Source organism: Dipodomys merriami, unplaced genomic scaffold (genome assembly GCF_024711535.1).
Source record: "Dipodomys merriami isolate MVZ:Mamm:240054 unplaced genomic scaffold, mDipMer1.0.p SCAF_11, whole genome shotgun sequence".
Taxonomy (NCBI): domain Eukaryota; kingdom Metazoa; phylum Chordata; class Mammalia; order Rodentia; family Heteromyidae; genus Dipodomys; species Dipodomys merriami.
In genome coordinates, this window is record NW_027202382.1 from 92191 (window position 1) to 119711 (window position 27521).

The 27521-nt window shown below is 36.5% G+C and overlaps 1 protein-coding gene across 7 annotated transcripts in view; it reads left to right on the forward strand.

Annotated features, from left to right (window-relative positions):
• Ccdc171 (coiled-coil domain containing 171) overlaps nt 1–27521 on the forward strand; it is a 316277-nt gene that overhangs the window by 79254 nt on the left and 209502 nt on the right. For all 7 annotated transcript variants that reach the window (XM_070007659.1, XM_070007650.1, XM_070007684.1 and 4 more), the window contains 3 exons: nt 2823–2983; nt 8950–9088; nt 21963–22065. In XM_070007659.1, the coding sequence (XP_069863760.1) occupies nt 2823–2983; nt 8950–9088; nt 21963–22065 (403 nt within the window). The remainder of the gene's footprint in view (nt 1–2822; nt 2984–8949; nt 9089–21962; nt 22066–27521) is intronic.

The following is a 27521-nucleotide window of genomic DNA, read 5'->3' on the forward strand; positions in this document are numbered from 1 at the left end:
AGCCCCTATTTCCCTTACAGCATTTAAACTAAGAGAAAACAGACAAGAATCTTATTTAAACTTTCTTCCCATGTAATATTTACAGTGTCAGGTATATAGTGTATATATATATATAAATGTACATATATAAAAATATATAAATATATACACATGTATTTATATATAAATCTTATAATACACATATAAGTCTTTTTGTGAATATTGTGTTTCACACAGATACCATCATAAAATGGTTTAACTGGCTTTAATCCCTCCTATCCTTCACCTTCACTATGTTTCTCACAGGATTATTCAAAACAAAACCCCAATTATATTATTCACCTACATAAAACCTCCAGTGGTGTCCCACCTCTCAAAGGATCAAAGTCATGCTCATGTATATACAGCTACTGCACTCCCAGCCCTGGATCCCCATTCTACATGACCTGCCTTCACAGAGCCTCCCATGCTTCCCCTCAATCTTCAGTTCTTCAAGAGCTGAAATGAGTTACATGTATCACCAGATTCCTTTACTGACAGCAACAGTGCCTTTATTCCTATTGGTAAAGTTGATGCCACAGTGAAATAGTTATACTGTTTTTTTATAGATTCCACTGAAGAAAATAACTGGGACCATATGTTCTCTGAGGATCCTTATTTTACACACACACACACACACACACACACACACACACACGCACGCACGCACGCACGCACGCACGCACGCACACACACACACACACACAGCAGAAGAATGCAAGGAAATGAAGAATTAGTGAACTCCTAGAAAATGTTGCATAATACAATTAGTTGCAGTTCAAACCCGCTCCTGGTTCTCTACCCAGTGGAAGTGTATATGCCTGTTTTTATAAAGTTTTAGTGGAAGCTAGCCAACCCAATTTATTTCTTCACATAGCTGCTTGCTAAGACCAAGAGCCTATGGCTCATGAAACACAAAATGTTTGTCTCTGTTTCTTTACAGAAAGATATGCTGACCCTGCAGGGTAAATCCACTTAAGTGTGTTTGTTATTTTGGGGGAATACTGTGCAATGTGGCATGGCAGAACTTAGGGAAGAGTTTTGAAATAATGTTGGGAAGGTATGACAAGGACTAATAAAAGTAGTTTTTCATGGAAAGAAACAGAATTATTTTATTTTAGTTCCAAATTATACTTTTTATTATCTTTAGTTGTACAAAGGGGATATAATTCAAAATGTCATTATATGAGTACAGTGCTTTTTGATCAATATCTTCCTTTTCCTCATTCTCCCCCATCTCTCCCAACTCCATCTGTCCCCTCAATTTTCCTAGTTTCATAGAATATACATTGAATATTGTAATTACATTCCCTCTCCCTTGCTTCATCTCTTCATTCATTTCCCTCCCTCTCCTTGTCTCCCCACTATACACTTTAAGTACCAGCTTTCTAATATATATTTTTTAAGCTGTGAGTTTTTCTAAGGAGTTACATCTTTGAAGTCTCCCCTGAACATACTATACTTAGGTTAATATATTTATGTACATATGCATATGACCCTGCATAGATTTATATATCTATAAATTTTATATAAGTATAAATAATCAATTACACATATAAATATATACTATATGTTTAAATTACATCTAAATTCCATATAGGAGAGAAAACATGCATCCTTGTCTCTGGTCCTGACTCTTTCTTTCTTTTTTTTTTTTTTTGGTTGGTCATGGGGCTTGAACTCGGCCTGGGCGCTGTCCCTGCGTTCTTCAGCTCAAGGCGAGTGCTCTACTGCTTGAGCCACAGTGCCACTCCCAGTGTTCTAGTGGTTTATTGGAGATAAGAGTCTCATGGATGTTCCTGCCAGGGCTGGCTTTGAACTGCCATCCTCAGATCTCAGCCTCCTGAGTAGCTAGGATTACAGGTGTGAGCCATTGGCGCCCAGCGACTCATTTCTTTAAATATAGATTTTTTCCCCCAGATTCATCCATTTCTTTGCAGATGATATTATATCATTCTTCTTACTAGATGAGTAAAAATTCCATTTTGTTTATATGCCGTATTTTCTTGATCTATTTGTCCATTGAAGGGTATCTAGGCTTTTTTCTTTTTTTCTTTTTTTTGGGGTCCAGTCGTGGGGCCTGAACTCTGGGCCTGGGTGCTGTCCCTCAGCTCTTCAGCTCAAGGCTAGCGCTCTACCACTTGAGCCACAGTTCCACTTCCGGCTTTTTTCTTATTTCTTACGTGGTGCTGAGGAATCGAACCCAGGACCTCATGCGTGCAAGGCAAGCGCTCTACCACTGAGCCACCTTCCCAGCCCTATCTAGGCTTTTTTCATATCTCGGCTATGCTAAATAGTGTAGCAATGAACATGGTAGCCAGTAGCTTTACCATATCCTGTGATCTTTTGGATAAATGCCTGAGAGTAGTTGTTGAATCTCCAAAGAGTAGTTCAATCTCCAAACTAGTTTCCACAGTGGTTATACCAATTTACATCCCCACCAACAATATATTAGGGTTCCTGTTGCTCTACTTCTGTGCCAGCGTCTGTTGCTTGTTTTCTTGATGATGGTCTTTCTAACTAAGGTGAGATGGAATTTCATTGTTTTTATTTACATTTCATCTAAGGCCAGAGATGTTGAGCTCATGTGTTTATTGGCTATTCTTATTCTTCTCTGAAATCTTAATTTAGCTCCTTTGCTCATTTATTAATTAGAGGGTTTAGTTTCTTGAGCTCCTTGTGTATTCTGTATATGGTAAAGAAAGAATTGTGTGTATAAATCACAATTTGCTGTTGATAAAGTATTTTTAACTGTGAGGGTACCATTTCTTAGCATTTTAAATTTTTTCTTTGTCATCTTGTAGTTACGGATTAGAGACCTTGAAGGAGCATTACAAGTAGAAAAGGCCAGCCAAGCAGAAGCTGTTGCTGATTTGGAAATAATCAAGAATGAATTCAAAGAAGTTGAAGGTGCATATGAGCGAGAAAAGCTTAATGCACAAGAGAGTTTTGCAAAACTAGCTTTGTAAGTATTTTCTGGTAAACTTACAAAAATTAATATGAGTGGTTTTATGAGTGTGAATATATTGTGTTTTAGATATAGTTTCCATTAATGTCAATGATAGATGGGAGGTAAAGGACTTCATAAAATGTAAGTGTACTTCCCTGTTATAGGAGAATATCGAAATGCTCTTTGGATTTTGAAGTATCTAAGCAATTCAGTAATGCTGATATCTACTATGTGGTAAATATAGTAATGCATTTTGCATTCTATTTATTAATGAAATACATTCATTTTTAAAATCTTGATTTGTAGGCCACATGGGGAAATAATATTTGAACTTAAACTGCATAAGTAAAAGTATAAGTGGTGATAAACATGAGTATGACTCACTGCTTGTGAGCATTGAGTAGTTTAATTTCATAAATCTTACATCCTGTTAGGCAGCTACTTTTTAAAATCTCCATTTTATAGATATGAAAACTGAGGCTTAATGAGGATAAGGACACAGTATCTCATAAATGGCAGAGTTAGAATCTTTGGAACACCTACTGTTCCAATCCTCTTCATTTCAAAGGATTTTTTTAATCTCGAAAACTCTATGAAAACCTTTAAGAAGTTTACAATTCTTTAACATATTTCCAGAAATCAACTCAGTAGACATTTAAAGCCATTTTTTCCACAGAGAATAAAATTAATAATACCCATGCTATGTTACATGACAATAGGTTGGTATGTTAGGTGTTCATTTTTAATCTTAGTTTGTATTTATGTCAAATAGATAATTTTCTGTTTACAGTGGCAATAAAAAGACTCATAAAATAAATTATACATAATTTAAAGAGAAACACGACTGAAATAGGGCTGTAATTATTCTAGGTATGGAAAAATAAAGATAGTATATTAAAGAATAAAGTTTTAAAACACTTTTGTTGAGGTACTGGGTCTGAACACAGGGCTACTTGCTACTGTGCAATCTGCTTTAGCACTTGAGTCATATCTCCAGCTCTTTCATTTACTTACTTTTTAGATAGGGTCTCATACTTTTAACCCTATAATGGGCCTTAGATTTGCATCCTTTTACTTATGCCTCTGAGTAGGTATGATTACAGGTTTGTCTTCTGGCTTATTTGATGCAAAGGGGGTCTTACTAACTTTTTGCCCTGGGCTGGCCTCATCTGCAGCCCTCCAGATAATCTCTCCAGTATGCTGGGATTACAACCATGGCTGGCTGAAGTTGGAAAAATTTTAAACTATTATTTTTTAATTGTGATTGCTTTTACCCATAATACATAATTTCATTAGTTTTGATTTGGTGCTCGAGATAGTGTCTAAGCCCTCATACATCCTAACTATGTGCTCTACCAATGAGCTTCACCTCTAGACCAAGTCATGTTTATATATATTTTTTTCTTTCTTTTTTTTCTTTTCTTTCTTTCTTTCTTTTTTTTTTTTTTGGTCAGTCGTGGGGCTTGAACTCTGGGCTTGGGTGCTGTCCCTTAGCTCTTCAGCTCAAGGTGAGCTCTGTATCACTTGAGCCACAGTGCCACTTTGTTTTCTGAGTGGTTTATTGGACATAAGAGTCTCACAAACTTTCCTGCCCGGGCTGGCTTAGAACTGTGATCCTCAGATTTTAGCTTCCTGAGTAGCTAGGATTACAGGTGTGTGCCACTGGTGTCCGGCTATATATATTTTTTGGGCCAGTCTTTGTGCTTGAACTCAGGGCCTGGGCACTGTCCCTAAACTATTTTGCTCAAGGCTAGTGATCTACCACTTGCCTTTGGATAATAATTGGAATGTAGTCTCATGGATTTTTCCTTGCCAGGCTGGCTTCAAACTGTGATCTTCAAATCTCAGACTCCTGAGTAGCTAAGATTACAGGCATGAGCCACTGGCAGTTTTAAATTACATTTTCTTGCTTTTTCTAGTATGATATTCTGTGTATGTTATTTGAAAAACTTAGTCTTCTTAAACTACTGCTTGAATATGCACATTTGCTAAATTTCAATGTGTTCAAATGTTATTCTGCATTATAAATATACTTGAAGGGCTTTTATAGTGCAGGTTTCTTTTCTTTTCTTTTTTTTGCTTGACATATTGATTAGGAATGAAACCAAGAAGTCTGATTAAGCTCCTAATAACTACAGTCTTTCTAACAATGAAATAATAGTCATCTATGGAGAACAAATAAGTTCCTTACCATGGGAAAAATCAAAGAAGGTAGATAATTCTCTGTCATAATGTTGAAAAAGAGACTGATGCAAAGGTTAGAGGAATTTTAAGATGCCTTTTCTAAGAATTTCACACATATACTATTCTAATTAGCCCTCCAAAGCAAAGTTTTTCCTTAAGTTTAGTTTTTTGTTATTAATATTTTGACACATTGTATTTCACTCAAATTTTATATTATAATAAGCATCAATAGATAATTTTAAGTACTAATTACTTATTCTAACAAGCAGTACCAATCTCTTTTTTTTTTTTTTTTTTGGCCAGTCCTGGGGCTTGAACTCAGAGCCTTCTTTTGCTCAAGGCTAGCACTCTTATCGTTTGAGCACAGTGCCACTTCTGGCATTTTCTGTATATATGGTACCGAGAAATCAAACCCAAGGCTTCATGCATGCTAGACAAGCACTCTACCACTAAGCCACATTCCCAGCCCAAGCAGTACTAATCTTTAATGCCTTAACATAATGTCTTCGTTATGGTTTAGATATGAAGTGTCCCTCAAAAGGTTCGTGTTTTGGAAGTTTGGTCCCTGCTGGTAATATGATTGGATCATGAGGGCTCTGACCTCATCAATCTTTTTCTTTTTTGTAGTATTGGGGTTTGAACTCAGGTTCTTGAATTTGTGAGGCAGGTAGGCAGGTGGTCTACCACTTGAGCCCTTATCTATTTTTTTTTAATTTCTGTGTGATTATGCTATAAGTGAAATAATAAACAAAAATTAAGTAATAATGAAAGCCTATTAGTCATTTAATAGTTTCCTAGACATTTGTTTTCTCCCATCCTAAGTCATCTCGTTTCATAATTTCTTTCCTTGTATATAAACTGAAAATTACTTACATTTCTATTATGTGTAATTTTAGAAGGAATGCTATGGCTTGAGGGATGTTATTTCATTTTCTACCTGTACTCCTGCTTTTCAGAATCTTACTTAAAATACTTTAAATGATTTTTAGAGTCACAAACTCTCAAAGATAAATTTTTCAAAGAAATTCTAAGTTTTGGTTAATGTTTTCCAAAAAGAGATTTGGTCAGATTTTAGATCTTTAAGGTAAATCATACCTTTAATGTATAATTTTGGGATTATGAAATGTTAAGGTAGAATATTACCTTATTTATTATGAAGACCTGAGAAAGCAATTGGTAATAATGAGCTTGTAAAGTAAATGCTGCCAGAACTTTGCTAGTAGTTAAAGCTGTTCGTTTTTGTTGATTTGGGAAATAAGCTTGTCCTTTAGTGGGAGGGCTATCCAAGCAGGAAAGTGGGGTGTCAGAAGTTGATTCTGGCTTTGTAACTTAAAGGTAGTGGCCTTACAGTTGTGAAAAATGACTGTGAGAGAGACCACAGGGTCTTAGGGTAGCTGCTAACAGCAAGAAGGTGGTCAGTGGCACGTGATTCCTAATATCCTCTGGAAGTTTAACAGTATCCATCCAGTCTGAAATCATAAGCAAATATTTTCCTAATCTTACCTTATAATATATGATGAAATAATAGTATTTATGTATTTTTGTACTTTAAGGGCACTATAAATATATTCTTTGTTCTTAGTATATGAAATTTCATGGTAATGTGTCCAGCATGAATTGTTTATTATCTTCTTTCAATTTAAGAGATTCAGTTATTTCATTTCAGGGAAATCCTTCCTTCCTTCCTTCCTTCCTTCCTTCCTTCCTTCCTTCCTTCCTTCCTTCCTTCCTTCCTTCCTTTCTTCCTTTCTTTCTTTTTTTGGTCGGTCATGGGGCTTGAACTCTGGGCTTGGGTGCTGTCCCTCAGCTCTTCAGCTCAAGGTGAACTCTGTACCACTTGAGCCACAGCGCCACTTCCGGCTTCCTAGTGGTTTATTGTAGATAAGAGCCTCACCAGACTTTCCTGCCCAGGCTGGTTTGAACCATGATGCTCAGATCTCAGCCTCCTGAGTAGCTAGGATTACAGGTGTGAGTGGGCTTTGTTGATGTTTTTTGAAATGTTTCCTTGGAAACTTCCATTATTTTGTATATTGGGACTCTTGGGCTGATTTTTATTACTTTTACTTTGATTAATTTTTACTATTTTGTTTTACTTTCTGGCAGTTATATTAAGTGTAATATCCTTGTAACATCTATTCCTTGTAAATATGCTCATCTTAAAGCCAGCCACTTTACCTTGGAGTATCTTTATCCAAAAGAAAATACATGAAAGAATTAGTTTGCCCTAGAATTGTTTGTATTGCCCCTTCCCCCCCACCCCCCGAAGAAAGAAATGGTGACTGTTCACGTGAAGTCAGGTGATCTTGAAAAAATAGGTCCTTATTTCATTATAGCTGGACTGGAAGTGGTGCTGTGTCTCAAGCGCTCACCTTGAACTGAAGAGCTGAGGGACAAGCGCCCAAGCCCAGAGTTCAAGCCCCATGTCTGACCAAAAAAAAAAAAAAAAAAGAATTGATTATAGCTGGACCGTGGATTTGGTTATACCAAATCATCTTCTGTTCTATATTACAGGCTAAAAATAAAAGAGAATTAGTCTACCATAGTTAGTAGGAAGACTGCAAGTTAAAATACTGGCAACATTATTTGAGTTAAGTTATACATTTGGTGCATTATCTCAGTAAATTTTTTTTTTTTTGGGTCCAGTTGTGGGGCCTGAACTCTGGGCCTGGGTGCTGTCCCTCAGCTCTTCAGCTCAAGGTCAGCGCTCTACCACTTGAGCCACAGTGCCACTTCCGGCTTTTTTCTTTATGTGTATGTCGTGCTGAGGAATTGAACCTAGGGCCTCAGGCATGCAAGGCAAGCGCTCTACCACTGAGCCACCTTCCCAGCCCTATCTCAGTAAATTTTAAGCTATGATATTGATAGGTTGTCTTTCATCATATGTCTACACAAGAATCTAAACACAGTTTAATACCAGTCTGAGCAACATTGAAATAGGAAGGCGATTATTTTGAAAAGAAATTCATTTGTAAAAACAAAGGAGGAGGCAATAATGCTTGATAAGAAATGTACTCATTAACTTGCTCATGTAACTGTAACCCCTCTGTATAGTATTTTTCACAATAAAAACTTATAAAAAAAAAGAAATTCATTTGTCTTTAAAGTTAACACTAATATGTTTTGATTATTCTTCCTTTTGGATTTCTATTCTACCACATTAATACTTGAGTAGACTTTCAGGAATAAAATATTTGTTCCATTGATATTGTTGTACATTAATTTAAAAATGGTTTCTTTTTTTTTATTTTTGGGCCCAGTCGTGGGGCCTGAACTCTGGGCCTGGGCGCTGTCCCTCAGCTCTTCAGCTCAAGGCTAGGGTTCTACCACTTGAGCCACAGCGCCACTTCCGGCTTTTTCTTTTTGCTTATGTGGTGCTGAGGAATCGAACACAGGGCCTCAGGCCTGCAAGGCAAGTGCTCTACCACTGAGCCACCTTCCCAGCTCCTAAAAATGGTTTCTTAATCTTAATCATTTTTTTAGGATTTACTTAGCCCAGAGGGAGTTTCTGAACTAATCTGTGGTGAATGGGTTTTGTTTGTCAAAAACAATGATTACATCAACAGTACCCAAATCTGTTTTGCCTGTAACATTGGACATAGTACAAATACCTGCTATCCAAGGGGAAGTATTATTTCTTTAAAGTCTGCCATTTAAGAAAGTATAATTCTTTTAATTAAAAAAAGGAAAAGTGGGATTTAAAATAAATTTTGGCATGCAATCATGATATACATCAGCCACTTGTTTTAAAAATATATAGTAATAGTTGAAAAATCTGATATGACACTTTAACTTTTCAGATTAGAAAGAGAGTATTTCTCCCAAAACACGAAACTAAATGAAGAGATTGAGGAACAGAAGAAAGTAATTATGGACCTTTCAAAGAGACTCCAGTATAATGAAAAAAGTTGCAGTGAATTACAGGAAGAACTTGTAATGGTAAGAATAAAAATGAAAACCCTATGGCAGTTACTTTATTGGGTCATATTTAATGTGTAGCAAGTTTATTTTCCCCCCTTGCAACATATCCTGAGATAACAGTGTGGAAGTAATTTTAGTGACATTGGTACAAGATTTCAAGACTGGAAATGCAGATTAAGTCAAAGATGTACATAGTAAAACTTCTCTGATTTGGAATAAGTAGGGAAATGAATTTAATTAGTAAATGTCCTCCCTTATAGAGTATTTAAAATACATACTCTTTTCTTTTTTAAAGTACATAAAACAATATTACCTAAGTGGAAGGGAATCAGGGTTTATAATCTATAGATCTGATAATTTTGGAAGTTTCCTTTTTTAGCTATTTTGTATCTGATCCTTCTGTCTCAATTCTCTAATAATCTAGATTTCACATGATCATATTTTAATTTATAAAATATTGATCTGTTCTTGTCAACTGCTCTTTATTTAAAAATATCAGTATCTCCTGTATTTTCAATACATAACATCTAAGCTCCTTTTCCCTTTCCTTTTGCATGTTAACTGCTTCTTTTACTTTTTACTTTTAGCTGTCTCAATTGAGTCATATCAGATTACTCTGGGCTTTTAAAACACATATTTTTATATCTTACATATGTTTGGCCTATGAAATTTTAACTTATGTTTACTTAAATGTTCCTTTTTTGTTTTCTATTAATAAACTTCTATATATCCTATAATGTCCAGCTATGAGATTTTGCAATCTGTAAAGCCTTCCAAAGTTCCACTTTTCCTTACACAATTAGTCTACTTAATGTTATAATACCCTTCTCCTGCTTTGTTTCTTTATATTCAACTAAACATTTTTATCAAAATACCAAAATCAGATGTATATAGTCTCTTCCAAGAGATTATGAATGCACTAAGATTAACTTAATTTATTTTATTTTCTGGTTTCTTATTAACATAAATGATTTGTACAAAGGTATTTCATTGTATTCTATCTGTCTGTCTATCCATCCATCCTCTAGTACTCTGATCAAATTTACTTTCTTTTTCTTTTTTTTTTTTTTTTTTGGCGGTTGTGGGGCTTGAACTCTGGGCCTGGGCGCTTGTCCCTCAGCTCTTCAGCTCAAGGCAAGTGCTCTACCACTTGAGCTACAGCGCCACTTCCGGTTTTCTAGTTGTTTATTGGCGATAGGAGTCTCACGGTCTCTCCTGCCCGGGCTGGCTTTGAACCGCGATCCTCAGATCTCAGCCTCCTGAGTAGCTAGGATTACAGGCTTGAGCCACCGGCGCCCGGCTCAAATTTACTTTCTATTGCTCTTTATTAACCCATCTTTCTCCTTTCTTTCCCATTTATAAGTTTTTTTCTTTTTAAAAAATTTTTTTTGGTAAAGATACTGTACAGAGGGGTTACAGTTACATGAGTAAGGTAATGAGTACATTTCCTCTTGAGCATTGTTACCCCTTCCTTTGTTTTTCCCCTATCATCCCTTCTCTCCCCACCTCCCCAACCTATCCCACTTCCTATATGGAACCAACTTAGATGCCCCTCAGTAGATGAATGGATCAAGAAAATGTGGTGTATATACACAATGGAATTCTATGCCTCCATCAGAAAGAATGACACTGCCCCATTTATTTGGAAATGGAAAGACTTTGAAAAATTATACTAAGTGAAGAAAGCCAGGCCCAAAGAAGCGTAGGTCCCCTTTAAAAGTTTTTTTTTTTTTTTGTTGGTCATGGGGCTTGAACCCTGGGACTGGGCGCTGTCCCTCAGCTCTGTCAGCTCAAGGCGAGTGCTCTACCACTTAAGCCACAGCACCACTTCTGGTTCTCTGATGGTTAATTGGGGATAAGAGTTTCCTGGCTTTTCCTGCTCATACTGGCTTTGAATCATGACCCTCAGATCTAAGCCTCCTGAGTACCTAGGATTGCAGGTATGAGCCACCGGTGCCTGGCCCATTTAAAAGTTTTTAATGGTGTCGTTATAATTCATTTTATATTCGCAGATTTTACTGTAGTTCTTAACTCAGCAAGTATTTGGTTGATTCAGAACACACTACTCTGCAGTTTGCAGGGATCCTAACAGAGAGGGCATGCATCTTGTTCTCTCCTTCTGTCTATAGTCTTCAGAGAGTTGGCCATTTCCCTTTTAGTTATGCCCAATAAATCTTAGTGATTTCAGTTATTGAGGAAAATGATTATTACTTTGCCTTCTCAAAAATGTAGAGACTCTGGAGTATACTAAGAATTAATGGCCAAACCATTGCTGCCTAGATAGAAAGGTATTGAGGGGTTAAATTAAAAGTCTTCAGCATTTTCAAATGGTCTAAAATTATATGTAGTCTCTATTCATCTCAAGTTATTTTGTATGTGATTCAATGTGTTTGATAGCCTTCTTTGCTCTGTGGATCAGTTGTAGTTTGAATAATTTGATTATGGAGTTTCAGAAATCTAAGTCTCTGTATAGTATTTTCTAGTGTGTATTCATTATATTTTACCTTAAAGTTAATGGACTGTCCTACTGTATTTTTTTTTTTTTTTAAGTAACCAGTAGAGATTAAATCTAGGGCTTTCTGCATCCTTAGCACATAGCTTTTTCCTGTCTTTTTTTTTTTTTTTTTTTTTGTGGGTTGTGGGGCTTGAACTCTGGGCCTGGGCACTGTCCCTCAGCTCTTCAGCTCAAGGCTAGTGCTCTACCACTTGAGCCACAGCGCCACTTTCGGCTTTTTCTGTTTATGTGGTGCTGAGGAATTGAACACAGGACCTCATGCATGCGAGGCAAACACTCTACCACTGAGCCACTTTCCTAGCCCTTTCCTTTTTTTTTTTTTTTTTTTTTTTAATGGTACTGAGGTTTGATCTTATGTCTTTGTGATTGCTTTGTTTGGCTTGTTTGCTCTGCCAGTACTTTACCATTTGAGCCAGATTTGAGTTCCTTTAGTAGTCAAGATTAAAGGCATGAACCACTGGTGCTGACATGCTCTATGTCTTACTTCTTATTCAAGAAATGGATTAGTGGTAGAGAAAAGTATGTTATGGTTGTGTAGATGAGTACTGGATTTTGTCTATTTGCTTGCTAGACATTATTATACCTAGTAGCTTGGAAATTAGGCCAGAGTTATATTTTAGATCTTGCTTTCACATATGAGAAGAAAATGTGCTATTTGTCTCTCTGACCTTGGTTTACCTCACTTAACATGATTTGTGTTAGATCATCCATTTCCTTGAAAATGATACAATGTTATTCTTTCTAGTGGATGACCAAATTCATTGTGTATATGCAACACATTTTTTAAAATCACAATCTGTTGTAGAGCATCTGGATTGTTTCCATAACTTCGCTATTATGAGTAGTGCAGTAATGAACATAAATGTGCAAGTATCTTCACCATATTCTGACTTGTGATGTTCTGTGAAGATGGCCAAGAGTGGTATGACTGGATCGTAGTCTTTGTTTAATTTTTTGAGGTATCTCCAAACCACCATTCAGAATGGTTTTACTACTTTATATTTCTACCAACAATGCAATAGGGTTTCTTTTTCCCTACATCCCCACCAGCATTTGTTATTGTTCAAATTTTCAATGTTGGCTAATTTAACTGGGGTGAGATGGAATCTTAGTGTTGTTTTGATTGAGCTTTTCCTCTTGTGTGTATTAGCCATTCTAGTCAGAGAAGTCTCTTTAGCACCTTTGCCTATTTATTGATTGGTTTATTAGTTTTTTTGGGGTGATTTCTTGAGCACCTTGCATATTTTGGATATTAGGCCTGTGTTGGGTGTATAGCTGGTTGGAGATCTTTTCCCAATCTGTTGGCTATCTTTATTTTAAAAATTATTTTATTTTATTGTAAGGGTGATGTTCCAGAAGGGTTACAGTTACATAAATAAGGTAATGAGTACATTTCTTGTTGAACATTGTTATCTCCTCCCTCACTTTTTTTCCACTTTCCTTCCCCCCCAGTTCACCTCCCCCCAAGTTGTAAAGTTCATTTTGTTGGCTCTTTCTAGTTTAGTACTTTTTATGTTTTTTTTTTAAATTGTAAAAATCGTGTACAGAGGGGTTACAGTTACACGAGTAAGGTAATGAGTACATTTCCTATCGGGCCTTGTTACCTCCTCCTTTGTTTTTCCCCTATCATCCCTTCTCCCCCACCTCCCCAACCCCCCACACCCAAGTTGTAAAGTTCATTTTCTACATAGTGTCTTGTACATCTCATTGTTACAATGGGTTATCCTATATCCTTGTTTCAGCATTTTGTTATTTCCCTTCCCCTCCCCAAATCAGAAAAATGTATATATAAGATGCAGGGCACCAGGATCAAATACAGTAAAAACAGGGGTTATACCATGGGGGAAGAACATACAAGAGAAACAAAAAAAAAAAATCACATAGTACATTTGAGATACATTAAAAACAATAGCAAAGGGCTGGGAAGTGATAGAGTGCTTGACTTGCATGCATGAGGCCCTGGGTTCCATTCCTCAGCACCACATAAGCAGAAAAAGCCAGAAGTGGTGCTGTGGCTCAAGTGGTAGAGTGCTAGCCTTGAGCTGAAGAGCTGAGGGACAGTGCCCAGGCCCAGAGTTTATGCCCCACGACCGACCCCCACCTCCAAAAAAACCCAAACAAACAAAAAAATCAAAACAAAAAAAATAGAAAGAAAAAACAAGTTGGGTTCCTATCTTGTGGTTCATTTCACTTAACATCATCTTGTCTGGTCATATGTACATAGCTTTTGACTTTTCTGCTTGTCCTTGACTTATATTAGTTATTGTAAATAAGGGAAGCCATGGGACCTAATGTTTCTTTGGGCCTTGCTTACTTCACTTAATATAATTTTTTGTTTTAATGACATCTCACGATCCTATGTAATCTAGTATACTTTTTGTACAGTTGTATTTCTTTCTTTCTTTTTTTTTGGGGGGGGGCGGTCCGGTTGTGGGGCCTGAACTCTGGGCCTGGGTGCTGTCCCTCAGCTCTTCAGCTCAAGGCTAGCGCTCTACCACTTGAGCCACAGTGCCACTTCCGGCTTTTTTCTTTTTTCTTATGTGGTGCTGAGGAATCAAATCCAGGGCCTCAGGCATGCAAGGCAAGCTCTCTACCACTGAGCCAACTTCCCAGCCCCCAGTTGTATTTCTTTTAAATGTAATAGTTTTGATATTTTATATAAAATAGCTGTGGTTTTCACTTTCTGGTAAAATTTCTCGTTTTTTTTTTTTTTTTTTTTGTTGGTTGTGGGGCTTGAATTCTGGGCCTGAGCCCTGTTCCTCAGCTCTTCAGCTCAAGGTAAGCACTCTACCACTTGAGCCACAGTGCCACTTCCCGTTTTCTGGTGGTTTATTGGAGATAAAGAGTCTCACAGACTTTCCTGCCTAGGCTGGCTTTGAATTGTGATCCTCAGATCTCAGCCTCCTGAGTAGCTAGGATTACAGGCATGAGCCACTGGCACCCGGCAAATTTCTTGTTCTTTATGCTCACAGCTTGTTTTCTAACTTAACCTGTTTCTTGTTTTCAAAACCATTGTTTAAATATTGGTCTTTATTATATCTGTTGCATTGGAAGAGAGTATTTCTGTTCTTCCTTCTTTTAGGTTCAAGCTGGGACTTAGAACTCAGTACCTGCTGCCTTCACTCATTGGGTAGTGCTCTACCAACTAAGCCAAACCTCCAGGCCTCAAAAGAGAATATTAAAGCCACTTTGTTCATGAATTTTCTACTGAGATCAGGTGTTATTAATAAGATACAGACATCAGAAAGTGTTAAGTCTTGGTAGATCTAAAAAGGTATTTAGAATTTATCTAGCCCACAATACATAATTGTTAGTAAAGAGGTTGGGAAATTATTTCTTCGTTGTTTTAAGAGATATAAATGTAGAACATACTTTTGGAAAACCCAAATTGGGTACAGTTTAAAGACTTTTGAGGCATTTGATAAATATGTAAATCCCAAATTGTCTTTAATTGTAATCAAATTCTTATTCAATGTCTGGACTTAAAAGATCAGTGTATTCATTGCATACGATTATTTTAATGTCATAGAATTAGTAGAATTTTAACAGGAAGCACTTAAGGATTTAATAAATTAATTTCATATTTACATGAACATGTGAACAAAGAGCAAATATGAAACTTGACAGAATTTGACCTTAGGTTTAGATTACCTGTGCACCAGTGGCACACACCTGTAATCCTAGCTACTCAGGAGGCTGAGATCTGATGATGGTGGTTTGAAACCAACCTGGACAAGAAATTCTGTGAGATTCTTTTTTTTCTTTTTTTTTGGTGTCTGGTCATGGGGCCTGACCTCTGGACCTGGGTGCTGTCCCTCAGCTCTTCAGCTCAAGGCTAGTGCTCTACCACTTGAGCCATAGCGCCACTTCCGGCTTTTTTCTTTTTTGCTTATGTGGTGCTGAGGAATCGAACCCAGGGCCTCATGCATGCAAGGCAAGTGCTCTACCACTGAGCCACCTTCCCAGCCCCTTCTGTGAGATTCTTATCTCCAATTAACTACCTAAAAGCCAAAAGTGGAGGTATGGCTCAAGTGGTAGAGCCAGACAGGCAAAAAAAACCCAGGGATAGTATGCAGGCCTTGAGTTCAAGCCCTGGTGCCTGCTAGCACAAAAAATTAAAAATGTTTTGATTGAAAATTGAAATTTTAGTCTCAAAAATCTCTGAATTGAATTATGATCTAGTAATTTACAAAATAGTTTAAGCTTTTCAATGATTATGCATATTAAAAACACATTGAGGCTCAGTTGGGTCTTTTGGACAATGCTGTGAATTTTGATAATTACTTTTCTTGAAGCAAGAGCACTTTCATTGTCAAGTTGGCATTATTATTTGTGCTTTCTTCGATGAAATTTTCTTAAGTCCCTCATTTCTTGAGATTTGTTTTCTGCCATGCAGTAATATTTAGTTACAGCTCTTGGAGAGACCTAATATTGAAAAGGGAATTTTAGTTCTCTGGAGGTTTTACTTAAAGAATGTTTTATTCTCTAAAGAACTTGTGGTTGAAAATAGTCAAGTGTATATATTTTCCCCTATACTTTGGGGGCTTACTTTTTATATAATAATAAAGATTGCTAGCATTAGATAATATTTTGAAAATAGATTTGATTGTTATACTTTGTAGTGAAGTTAATGTTTCTTGATAATAGTTTTGCTTCAGATGTCCTATTAGGTTTGTTTTAAGATAGGTTTCTGATTTGGTAGGACATGCTCAAAATGAATGGACTAGTAAATATTCTATTCTGAGGTTTTAATAAAAATTGATGACTTACATTTTAGACTTGTAAGTAGTATTTATGTTATGAGCATTATTTTGCTACTTTATACATTACTTTCTCAATCTCTTTGTCTCTTTCTTTCTCCCTCTTTCCCCCACTCTGATGGAACGAGGGATTGAACCCAGGGACTCATGATAGCTAGGCGACCACTGCATTACATGAACCCATGAACCATGCTCCTCATCTTCTGTATCTCTTAATGGCCCTTAAAATTTAATATTATTTAATAGTATTCTTCAGTTATGTGTCTTTGTGCATTTACATTATTACTGCCTGGGATTGGCTTACTAAATTTGTGGAATAGAGTTAAACCTTTTTCATTAAGTTTTTAAAAATTCATTTTATATAAATTTATAGTTTGGAATGTCAAACTTTATTTTGACCTGAGGGGAAAAACAAAATGGTTATATGTGTGTGTGTGGGGGGGAGGAGGATGAGGAAGAAAAGAAGAAGAAGGGAAGGAAGGAAGGAGGGAGAAGGGAGTGAGGGAGAAAAAAAGGGGTGTTTTAGGCTCTGTTACTATTGGGATATGTAGTGTCCTCTGAAAAGACTCAAGTGTTGAAGGACCCTGGCTACTATCTCTTTGAGAGGTGATTGACATAAAAAAGTTTTCAGACAATGATTAAATACAATTTGTCTCAGGAATGTAAGACGGGCAAATTAACAATTTAGTATAGACCCTTTTCTATATAAATACATGACAAAGGAGATTCCTTCTGCTACTTGTAGTCCATGTGGAAGAATCTTTCATTTTTAAACTTTTTTTTTAAATGTTGGTACTGGGGCTTGAACTCAAGGCCTTTCTCTCTTGCTTGGCTTTTCCCCTCAAGACTGGTATTCTACAACTTGAGCTCCACTTCCAGCTTTTTTTTTTTTTTTTGTCATCATGGGGCTTGAACTGTGGGCCTGGGTGGTATCCCTGAGCTCCTCAGTTCAAGGTGAGTGCTCTACCACGTGAGCCACAGTGCCACTTCTGTTTTCTGGTGGTTGGAGATAAGAGTCTCGCAGGCTTTTCTGCTGGGGCTGGCTTTGAACCGTGATCCTCAGATCTCAGACTCCTGAGTAGGTAGGATTACATGCATGAGCCACTGGCGCCCAGCTATATACTTTCAGCTTTTTGATGTTTAATTGGAGATAAGAGTTTTGCAGACCTTGAATTTTATTTTATTTTATTTTTTGAGACCTTGAATTTTAATTTTCAGCTCTTAGGCTCCAAAGTAGCTAGGATTACAGACATGAGTTACATGCATCCAGTCCCCCCTTTTTTGTGTGGGGTGGTGGAGGAAAGAAAGACCCTATTCTTGGGACTGTGTTACCGCCTCCTTTTCCTCCCACCACCCAACAAGTGATAACTGAGTTAACATCTGAATAAAGAATTATTAATTTTGCTGGGTACTGATGACTCATGTCTATAATCCTTGTTACTCAGGAGGCTGAGATCTGAGGATCCTAGTTTGAAGTTATCCCAAACAGAAAAGACAGAAAGACTTTATCTCCAATTAAACAGCAAAAGGGTAGAAGTGGAGGTGTGGCTCAGGTTGTAAAGTGCCATCCTTAAAAAAAAAAAAAAGAACAATTAACTTCACATACCAGAGTAAACCTGTGCCCCTTTCTCTTTCTCCTCCTTGTAAGTGCTAGGGATTGAACACAGGGCCTTGAGTATGTTAGGGCAGCATTCTGACCATTTCTTACCAGTGGTTTTGCTCCCATGATTTCAGTTAGCATGTCATCAGCTACAGTTCTAAGTTATCAAATGTAAAGTTTCAAAATAACAAATTTGTGACAAAGTCTTGATCATCCTCGCTAGGTCATGGATTACACCTCCTTTTTTTTCCTCTCAGCATATTTACAGATATTCTTAGTTTGTTTAGGTATGGGGTTCTACAGAGATTGCCAATGAAGAAGAAAAATGTGAATATTCAAGATGCGTACAATTCAGTGTGGTACTAGAAATACTTGGTTCATTTTTCCATTAAAGACATGCCACCATTTAACAAATCTCAAATTTTTACTTTATCATTTAAATTAAGCACATTAACTTGTACCTTGATATTTTGGTACTATTTGCTATTTTGGAGGCATATTTTCAAAAATTAAGAGGTTGCAAAGACTCAACAGATCGCAACTAGGAATAATTTAGGGCTTAGAGCTTCCCCACATCAGCTGAGTTTTGTATGCATGATTAGGAATTTAAATTTTTTTTGAAATTTCCTTTGATGTTAAAACTTACTGTTTTTTTGAACACACTTGGTCAAAGCCACTTGTAAGAAATCTGAAAATAAAGTGGGCTTACTATATATAGTATCTTGACATTAATTACTTAGTAGCATTCCTAGTTATTGGACTGAGTATTGAAATATTTGCCTTCAGGAAACTCTTATTTAAGAATTTCTCCCACAGAACAAGAGTAGTGATACTAGACATTCTGATATTGAAGAGAAGCCTTAAAGTGCATTTTAAAAACAAAAACAGTAGTATAGTAAGGTATGTTTGGAAATAGAGAGGACCACATTGACATAATTTTTGGTATAGAATTTAAAAAATATTTTATTGTTATGGTAGAGCTGATAAACAGAGGGGTTACAGTTACATGAGTCAGGTAATGAGTACAACTTTTTTTGAATCATGTCTCCCCTTCTACTCTCACCCAGTTTTCTTTCCCATCCCTACCCACAAGGTGTACATAGTTCATTTTCCATGTAATGCCTAGGAGTACCACTGTTGTATTTATTTACCCTTTGTTCTACCTTTTCTGTGGCTCCCCTACCCTCCCAAATACAAGCAAACTAACAAACAAGATAAAGGAAAAGAAAAACAGCAACAACAGCAGCTAAAAAATATATCATTTACTTTTCTTGGAGTTCATTTCATAAAATTTTATTTTATATTGAGCCTTTGTGATCTGCTCCTATGCATATCCTTCTTTGGCTTCAATGTGTGGATATCTAGAGATCTATATAATTTATCATGTCCCATTGTACGTATATATATTTACAGAATATTGTTATAGTTGTTTTATTTATGTTTTTGATGTTAATCTTTTGCTGTCTTATGTGTCAGACTTTATTCAAAGGATATGTGTGTTTTACACACATACTGTGTGTGTGTGTGTGTGTGTGTGTGTGTGTGTGTGTGTGTGTATAATTGGGTTTAGTACTATCTATGCTTTTAAATCTCCATTTGGGGAGTGTCTTGGGAACATTTCAAGTATATATGGGGATTACTGTATTTTTTTTTTTTTTTTTTTTTTTTTTTGCCAGTCCTAGGGCTTGAATTGTAGACCTGGACACTGTCCCTGGACTCCCTTTGCTCAAGGCTAATGCTCTACCACTTTGAGCCATAGCACCACTTCTGGTTTTTTTCTATGATTAATTGGAGATAAGAGTCTCATGGACTTTCCTGTCCAGTAGATCCTCAGATCCTAGCCTTCTGAGTAGCTAGGGTGATAGGCATGAGCCACCAATGCCTGGCAATACTGCTGTACTTTATAATATAATTTTGTTCTGCAAAATCTATTCTTCCATTTCTTCTCTACTTATTTTTTTTTTTAAATTTTATTTTATTTTATTTGAGAACATACTGTACAGAGGGGCTACAATTACATGGGCAGGATAATGGATACATTTCTTACCTTCTTCTCTACTTATAAACATTATTTCATGAGTATGTCTGTGTAATAAGCATTTTCATATTATTTATTTATTTATTTTTACATTTTACATTTATTTTACATTTTACATTTTATTGTTGGTCATGGGGATTAAACTCTGGGCTTGGGTGCTGACCTTGAGCTCTTCAGTTCAAGGTGAGTGCTCTACCACTTGAGCCACAGCACCACTTCCATTTTCTGGTGGCTAATTGGAAAAGAGTCCCACAGAGTTTCTTGTCTGGGCTGGATTTGAATCTCAATCCTCAGATCTTAGTCTCCTGAGTAGCTAGGATTATAGGTGTGAGCCACAGGTACCCGGCCTAGTTAGTTTTTAAACAAGTATATGTTTTTCTCATTAAAACAACAAAACTTTTCTCTGTTTTCATTTACCAAAAAAGGGTGTCTGAAGTTTTATTTCCACTTACTCAACTTTCACTTGGTTAGAAAAAAAAATGAGACATGTTCATTTGAAACTCTTTTGTACACCTACTTAAAGGTTAACATATTATAAAAAAGAGTCTTACCCTTTCTTCTTACTTATTCCATTCTTTGTTGACTGTATTACTGTGAAATTTTATCAGAGTTACTAATGACTTCATGCCCAGTAAACATCATTTTGCCTGACCTTTCTGGGGCATTGGACATAGCTGACAACTCTTTCCTTGAAATGACATCATACCTTTCTGTTTTCCTTTTCCTCTTTTGATCTTCATAGTTTGCTATGTAATGCTGGAATTCTTCAGAATTTGTACTAGCTTCTTTTACTTTCCTTCAAATACTCTAAAGGCAAGTTTCAGACAATATCTGTAGACGATTCCAAAATTTATATCAGGCCTCCCTCTGGGCTTTGCATTGGTATGTTTAGCTACTTTTACTATTTTTCTACTTTGTTCTTTGTTCACTCATTTAAGACCTGATATTTATAGGAATTGTACTGGAGCTAGAAGTGTCTTATGTATCTGACCAAAACAGAATTCATGATTCATATCCCTTGCTTATGAAAATAAGCAAACATACCACCTAAGACCTTTTCTGTATCTCTTATTTTTGTTCAACTGCTGACATCCATCTAGTTCTTTTAGTTTGCAAACCCTGGATTAATCTTGACCTCTCTCTCTCTCTCTCTCTCTCTCTCTCTTTCTCTCTCTCTCTCTCTCCCCCCCCCCCCCCCATCATGGGGCTTGAACTCTGAGCTTGGGTGCTGTCTGTGTGCACTCCTCAGCTCAAGGTAAGTAAGTGCTCTACCACTTGAGCCACAGCACCACTTCCATTTTCTGGTGGTTAATTGGAGATAAGAGTCTCATGGACTTTCCCTAGGCTGGCTTTGAATCTTGATCCTCAGATCTCAGCCTCCTGAGTAGCTAGGGTTACAGGTGGGAGCCACCTGGGGCGCCTGGCCTTTTCTCTTCTTTTATCTCAGCACTTGAGCTATCATTATCCAATCCACTGGAATCCAATTAATATAGCCTAAATGAAGTGTCACTAAGGGCTGGCCATTATCTTTTCTAAGTATCTTCCAGCACACCTACGATTCCCATTACTCCAAGTATCATAGACCAAACTATCGTCACTTGACTTGTGAAGTAGCTTCTAATTGGTCCTAACTGCATTCATTTTCAGCTACCATCTGGCAGTTTGCCATATGGGTATAAGCATGAATTTTTAAAGTATTCCTTTAATTCATCTGTCCAATTTTTTATCTGTAAAATTTCTTATTGTGAAGATAAGATTTGCTGTGTATAGAATAATGTGAAGTGCTAAATTCTTAGTAAATTATTAATGAAACTTATCAGTTGTACATTAAGCCAAATAAGGTATGATTAAGACAAAATTTTATTAGATTTGAATGGAGTAATATCTTACTGATACTTATTTGTATTATATATGTTCACACTGAGATATGGCACTTTCAGTATGTGACCTTACTATATGTGATTTTTCTTAATTAAAAGGCTAAGAAGCACCAAGCCTTCCTAGTAGAGACATGTGAAAATAATGTGAAAGAATTGGAATCGATCTTGGACAGTTTTACTGTGTCGGGCCAGTGGACATCAGGTTAGTTGAAGGTATAAAATGACAGATGCATCTGTCAATGTTCCAAAGTCACTACATTTTGGGAATTCTGCAGATGCTTCTTATAGTCCCTCATCTCAACATGTTTTGATTTGATGACATGATAAGAGCAGTTCTCACAGCAGTAATTTGGCCTAGCTGGCTGGGAAAGGGTGACGGAGTGTGGACCTGCTGTTGTCCTCCCAGAACTTGATTTACAAGTGTTGGGGGTCTATATGATTGGACAGATAAGGGCTCACTTGCTGTGTTCTGAATCCAACTGAGAAAAAAGTCCTTACAGTATACCTGCAAGGGGAACAGATGTTTCCATCAAACTGAGCCAAATTCTGAGCCAACCTTCAGCAACTTAAAGGTTATACATTCAAAAGGTTATGTAGGACATAGATTGTAACTGCATATCCTCTAATATTGCTTTCTAAACTGAATCTTGGATTCATTTTCTACTGTCATATATATGATTAAATAACTATAACTGTATATATATATATATATATATATATATATATATACATACTATACACACATATAAACTTGCCAAGTAAGTGTGCTTAGACAAAATATTTTGGTTTGAGTTTTAGTCTACATAGTATAATCAAGAACTGTAACAGTCTTCTATTAGGTAGAAATATTTTGGGAACTAGCAAAAACATTAGTTACCAAATGAATTCTGTTCACAATTTCTACTTTAATTTTGTGTGATTATGCCAGTATGTATGCTATACTAGCTTTGACTTAATATTTGTACTTTTTTGCCTTCAGTTTTCTTGCTGTACTGTTACCCTCAAATTAATTAGTTGTTTTAAGATCCAATTATTTTATTCAAAAGACATATACAGTGAGATTGCTTACATTTAAAAATTGAGCCAAACAGTAATTTGGCACATGAGGTTTTAGAAAGGATCTGATCAAGTTTTATATTTTACCTTTTACATTCTATAAGTTTCTGTTGGTGAACAGTTGGAACTCTAATTTGATTTGCTATTTTTTGAGTCTGCACTTTATTCTTCAAATGTTTTCAGCAGTAATTTTCGTAAATTAATGAGTAATTTTCTTTGTTTTTGTTTTTTTTTTTTTTTTTACATTTTCCCAAAGCATCATCATTTCATGGTTTGTTATGGTGGGAAAATCAAAGCATATCAAATTAACATTAAAAACATAAGTATCCAGTTTTCAATTACATTTGGTAAGGCTTCAGAGGTAGCCAAATATTGTGGTGCATTCTTATAATTACATCAACCAAAGAAGCCAGGGCAAGAGGACAGTGACTTTGAGGCTAGTTCAGGAAAAGTTATGGAGACTCTATTAAACAAAATATTAAAATGAAACACACACTAAAAGGGCTGGAGGAATGGCTCAAGAGATAGAGCACTTTCCCAGCTTTAATGAGGCTCTAATTTTAGTCCCAAGTGCAGCAAATGAGTAAATAAAAGTTAAAAACTAGTGTTTTTTTAAATCTTTTGCAGTGATATTCTTTTAAAAAAAATGGAAATGCATCAGTGTCTAATAGGGTTTAGAATCTTTATAAAATTTAAATGTTACCATAGCAAATCTTGTACTTCACTGTTATGCTGAGTATTTCTTTAGAATTGAATATAAAAAGATAACACTAATGAGGACATGTCTCCCGGAATTTTGAAATGAAATGGTTGATAGCTACATAAGTTTTAGAAAACCTATAGAAAAAGAATTATCTTTTATTTAAGTTTTTCTTTTAATCTATTTTATCTTGTAGTAACCATGCCTTTTAACTTCCCAGTTTACTGAGGACTGGTTTACAGGGTTAATGATTTTGAGGATTGTTATAGAGGTCTCTTTGTTTCCAATATATTGCACCTGCTGTTCATTCATTTATCCTCATGGATTCATTGTCTTATGCCTGGTTTTCTTTGTTCCTTTCAAAACTTACTTCTCTGCATCTGGGCCCCTTTGCCCTATAGCTTCTGGTTGAATTAGGACAATAGCAGCACCATCAGGAGATGTAGACTGTGGGAGAATAAATAATCAGGATATTTGTTTGTCCTAGCACCTCTGCTTCAGTGCATTCTGGAAGGAATTCTTTTTTTTTTTTTTCAGTTGCTATTGCTCTTATCAAAAAACCTCTCTTTTATCAGTGTGACTCTTGTTAGACTATGGTGACAGTATACCCTTCCTGTGGCTCTCAGGCTTACATATACATTGTTTTTTCTACTCTTGTTTTTATTGGTCCCTAATAATGTATTAATTGGTTCTATTAACATGTCCACATTTCTGTAAACAGTCTTTTCATTAAATTCTCTTTCAATGAATTTTTTTTTTTTGTCGGTCGTGGGACTTGAACTCTGGGCCTGGACGCTGTCCCTCAGCCCTTCAGCTCAAGGCTAGCGCTCTACCACTTGGGCCACAGCACCACTTCTGATTTTTCTGGTGGTTTTTATTGGAGATAAGAGTCTCAAGGACTTTCCTGCCCGGGCTGGCTTTGAACTGTGATCCTCAGATCTCAGCCTCCTGAGTAGCTAGGATTACAGGCATGAGCCATTGGCACCCGTCCGGTTTTTATTTTTTTAACTGAACTTCCACACTGATTTCTAAAGTGTCTGCACTAATTTACATTCCAACAAATAATTTTTATTTTTATTTTATTTTTTTTGTCGGTCGTGGGGCTTGAACTCTGGGCCTGGGCGTTGTCCCTTAGCTCTTCAGCTCAAGGCGAGAGCTCTACCACTTGAGCTACAGCGCCACTTCCGGTTTTCTGGTGGTTTTATTGGAGATAGGAGTCTCACGGTCTCTCCTGCCCGGGCTGGCTTTGAACCGCGATCCTCAGATCTCAGCCTCCTGAGTAGCTAGGATTACAGGCGTGAGCCACCAGCGCCCGGCAGAACAAATAATTTTTAAAGGTTACTTTCCCTCTGATCTTTGTCAATATTTGCTTTTTAAAATATAAGATACCTATTTGGGGGCTGAGAAGTTGGCTTAGTGGAGTGCGTGAGGCCCTGGGTTCGATACTTCGGCACCACATAAGAAGAAGTGGTGCTGTGACTCAAGTGGTAGAGCGCTAGCCTTGAGCTGAAGAGCTGAGGGACAGCGCCCAGGCCCAGAGTTCACAACCCCTCCCCCCCCCAAAAAAAAAAAGAAAGGTAAAGAAAAGATACCTATTTGGACTGGGGTGAGATGGAATCTCAGTGATGTCCTGATTTTTATCTCTCTTAATAAATTTGTGCTATAATTTCCTGGGCAGTTGGGAGTCATTTCAGAAAGTCTTTGCTTATTCCTATAATATGAAGTGTTTACACATGTTTTGCCTAGCAGTTTCAAAGTTTCAGGTCTTTAATCTAATTTTATACAGGATTAGAAATAGAGATTAATTTCAATCTTCTTTTTTTTTTTTTTTTGGGTCCGGTCATGGGGCCTGAACTCTGGGGCTGAGTGCTATCCCTCAGCTCTTCAGCTCAAGGCTAGCGCTCTACCACTTGAGCCACAGTGCCACTTCTGGCTTTTTTTTCTGCTTATGTGGTGCTGAGGAATCAAACCCAGGGCCTCATGCGTGCAAGGCAAGCACTATACCACTGAGCCACCTTCCAAGCCCCAGTTTCAATCTTCTGTAAGTAGAGGTTCAGTTTTCCTAACATTATTTGTCATAGAGAGGCTGTCTCCAACAAATGTTTTTGACTCCTTTGAGGTGAATCAGATGTCTGCAATTGTGTGGGCTTATTTCTGTTTTTTTTTTTTACACTATTCCACTGATATATATTTTTATATAAATATAAAAATAGGTATAGTATATATTTGTGCCAGAAGAATGCTATTTTTATTACTATGGTTCTGTACTATAATTTATAATTTAAAATCAACTATTTTGAAATCCTCAGTATTTCTCTTTTTACTGAAGTTGCTTTGGCTATTCAGGTTCTTTAATGCTTGCATATGAATTTTAGCAATAATTTTATTTTTTCAGTATATTGACATTTTGATGGGAGTTGATTTGTTTAGATTGCTTTGCTAGTATATCCATTTTTGCAGATTTTTATATTTTAGTGTTATCTTCATTTTCCTCAAAATTTTATAGTTATTTCTAGGTTTTTTCCTTCTCCCTTTTTTTTTTTTTTTTTTGTCAGTTGTGGGGTTTGAACTTAGGGCCTGGGTACTGTCCCAGCTCTTTTGCTCAAGATTAATGCTCTACCATTTTAAGCCACAGCTCCACTTCCAGGTTTGAGTAGTTGATTGGAGATAAGAGTCTTATTGGCTAGCTTTGAACTGCAGTCCTCTGATCTCATCCTCCTGAGTAGCTAGGAATACAGGTTTGAGCCACGATGCCTGGTGCCTGGCTAGTTTTGTGTGTTGATTTTGTATCCTACTACTTTGCCAAAAATGTTTATCAAATCTAAGAATTTTTTTTATTGTCAAGGTAAAGAGGGGTTTCAGTTACCTACGTAAGATAATGAGTACATTTCTTGTCAAGCTTTTTACCCATTCCTTCAATTTTCTCCCACTTTCCCTCTCCCACAACCCCCCTCAGATCATTTCCAACATATTGTCTTGTGTATCACTGTTGCCTTGGTTCCCCCTTGTCCTTTGTCTCACCATTCTGTTGTTCCCCTTTCCTTCCTTAATTCAAATAAACATGTATACAATACAGGGTACCAAAATCAAATACAGTGACAACAGAGGATATACCATAGGGGGAAGAACATACAAAGGAAACAAAAAATCACATAGTACATTAAAAACAACCAACAACAACAACAAAGAAAAATCTCTTGTGTCCATGTCTTGGAGTTTATTTTGCTTAGCATCATCTTATATGATCATATGTGTATAGCTAGTGAGCTATTCTGCTCATTTGCTAAGATTATCCTAGATGTATACTAATTATTGCAAACAAAGGAAACCATGGGACCTATGTTTCTTTGGAAAAATCTAACAATTTTAAGATAAAGTCCTTAGGGTCTTTTAAGTATAAGATCATGTCATCTGCATGTAGGAATAATCTGATTTATTCCTTTCTTATTTGAATCCTTTTAGTTCTTTCTCTTACCTTATTTCTTTGGATATGAAGTAAAGTACTATATTGAGTAAGAATAGGGAGAGGTTTGATAGTCAGGGTTTGATAATATTCAGCAGTGAATCTTGCTTGTCTTTGTCTTGGTTGGAAGACTATGCAGTTTTGGGATCTGAACTCAGGCCTTTTGTTTGCTAGGCCCAGATAAGGTCTAGAATGTTTGCCTGGTTCTTGTCTTGGACTGTGATCCTACTCCCAAGGCCTCTCAAATAGCTAGGATTCAGCAACTGCAGCTGGTAGGAAGCACTATTATTTTTGTATCTCATTTGTCATTATAGATTTGTTTATATTGTTTGTATCTTCTTCATTCAATTATGGTAGATTTTATATGTATAGAAACATCCATTTCCTCTAGAGCATACATTTTATTAGAATATGAGTTTTTGAAGTATTCTCTCTATGA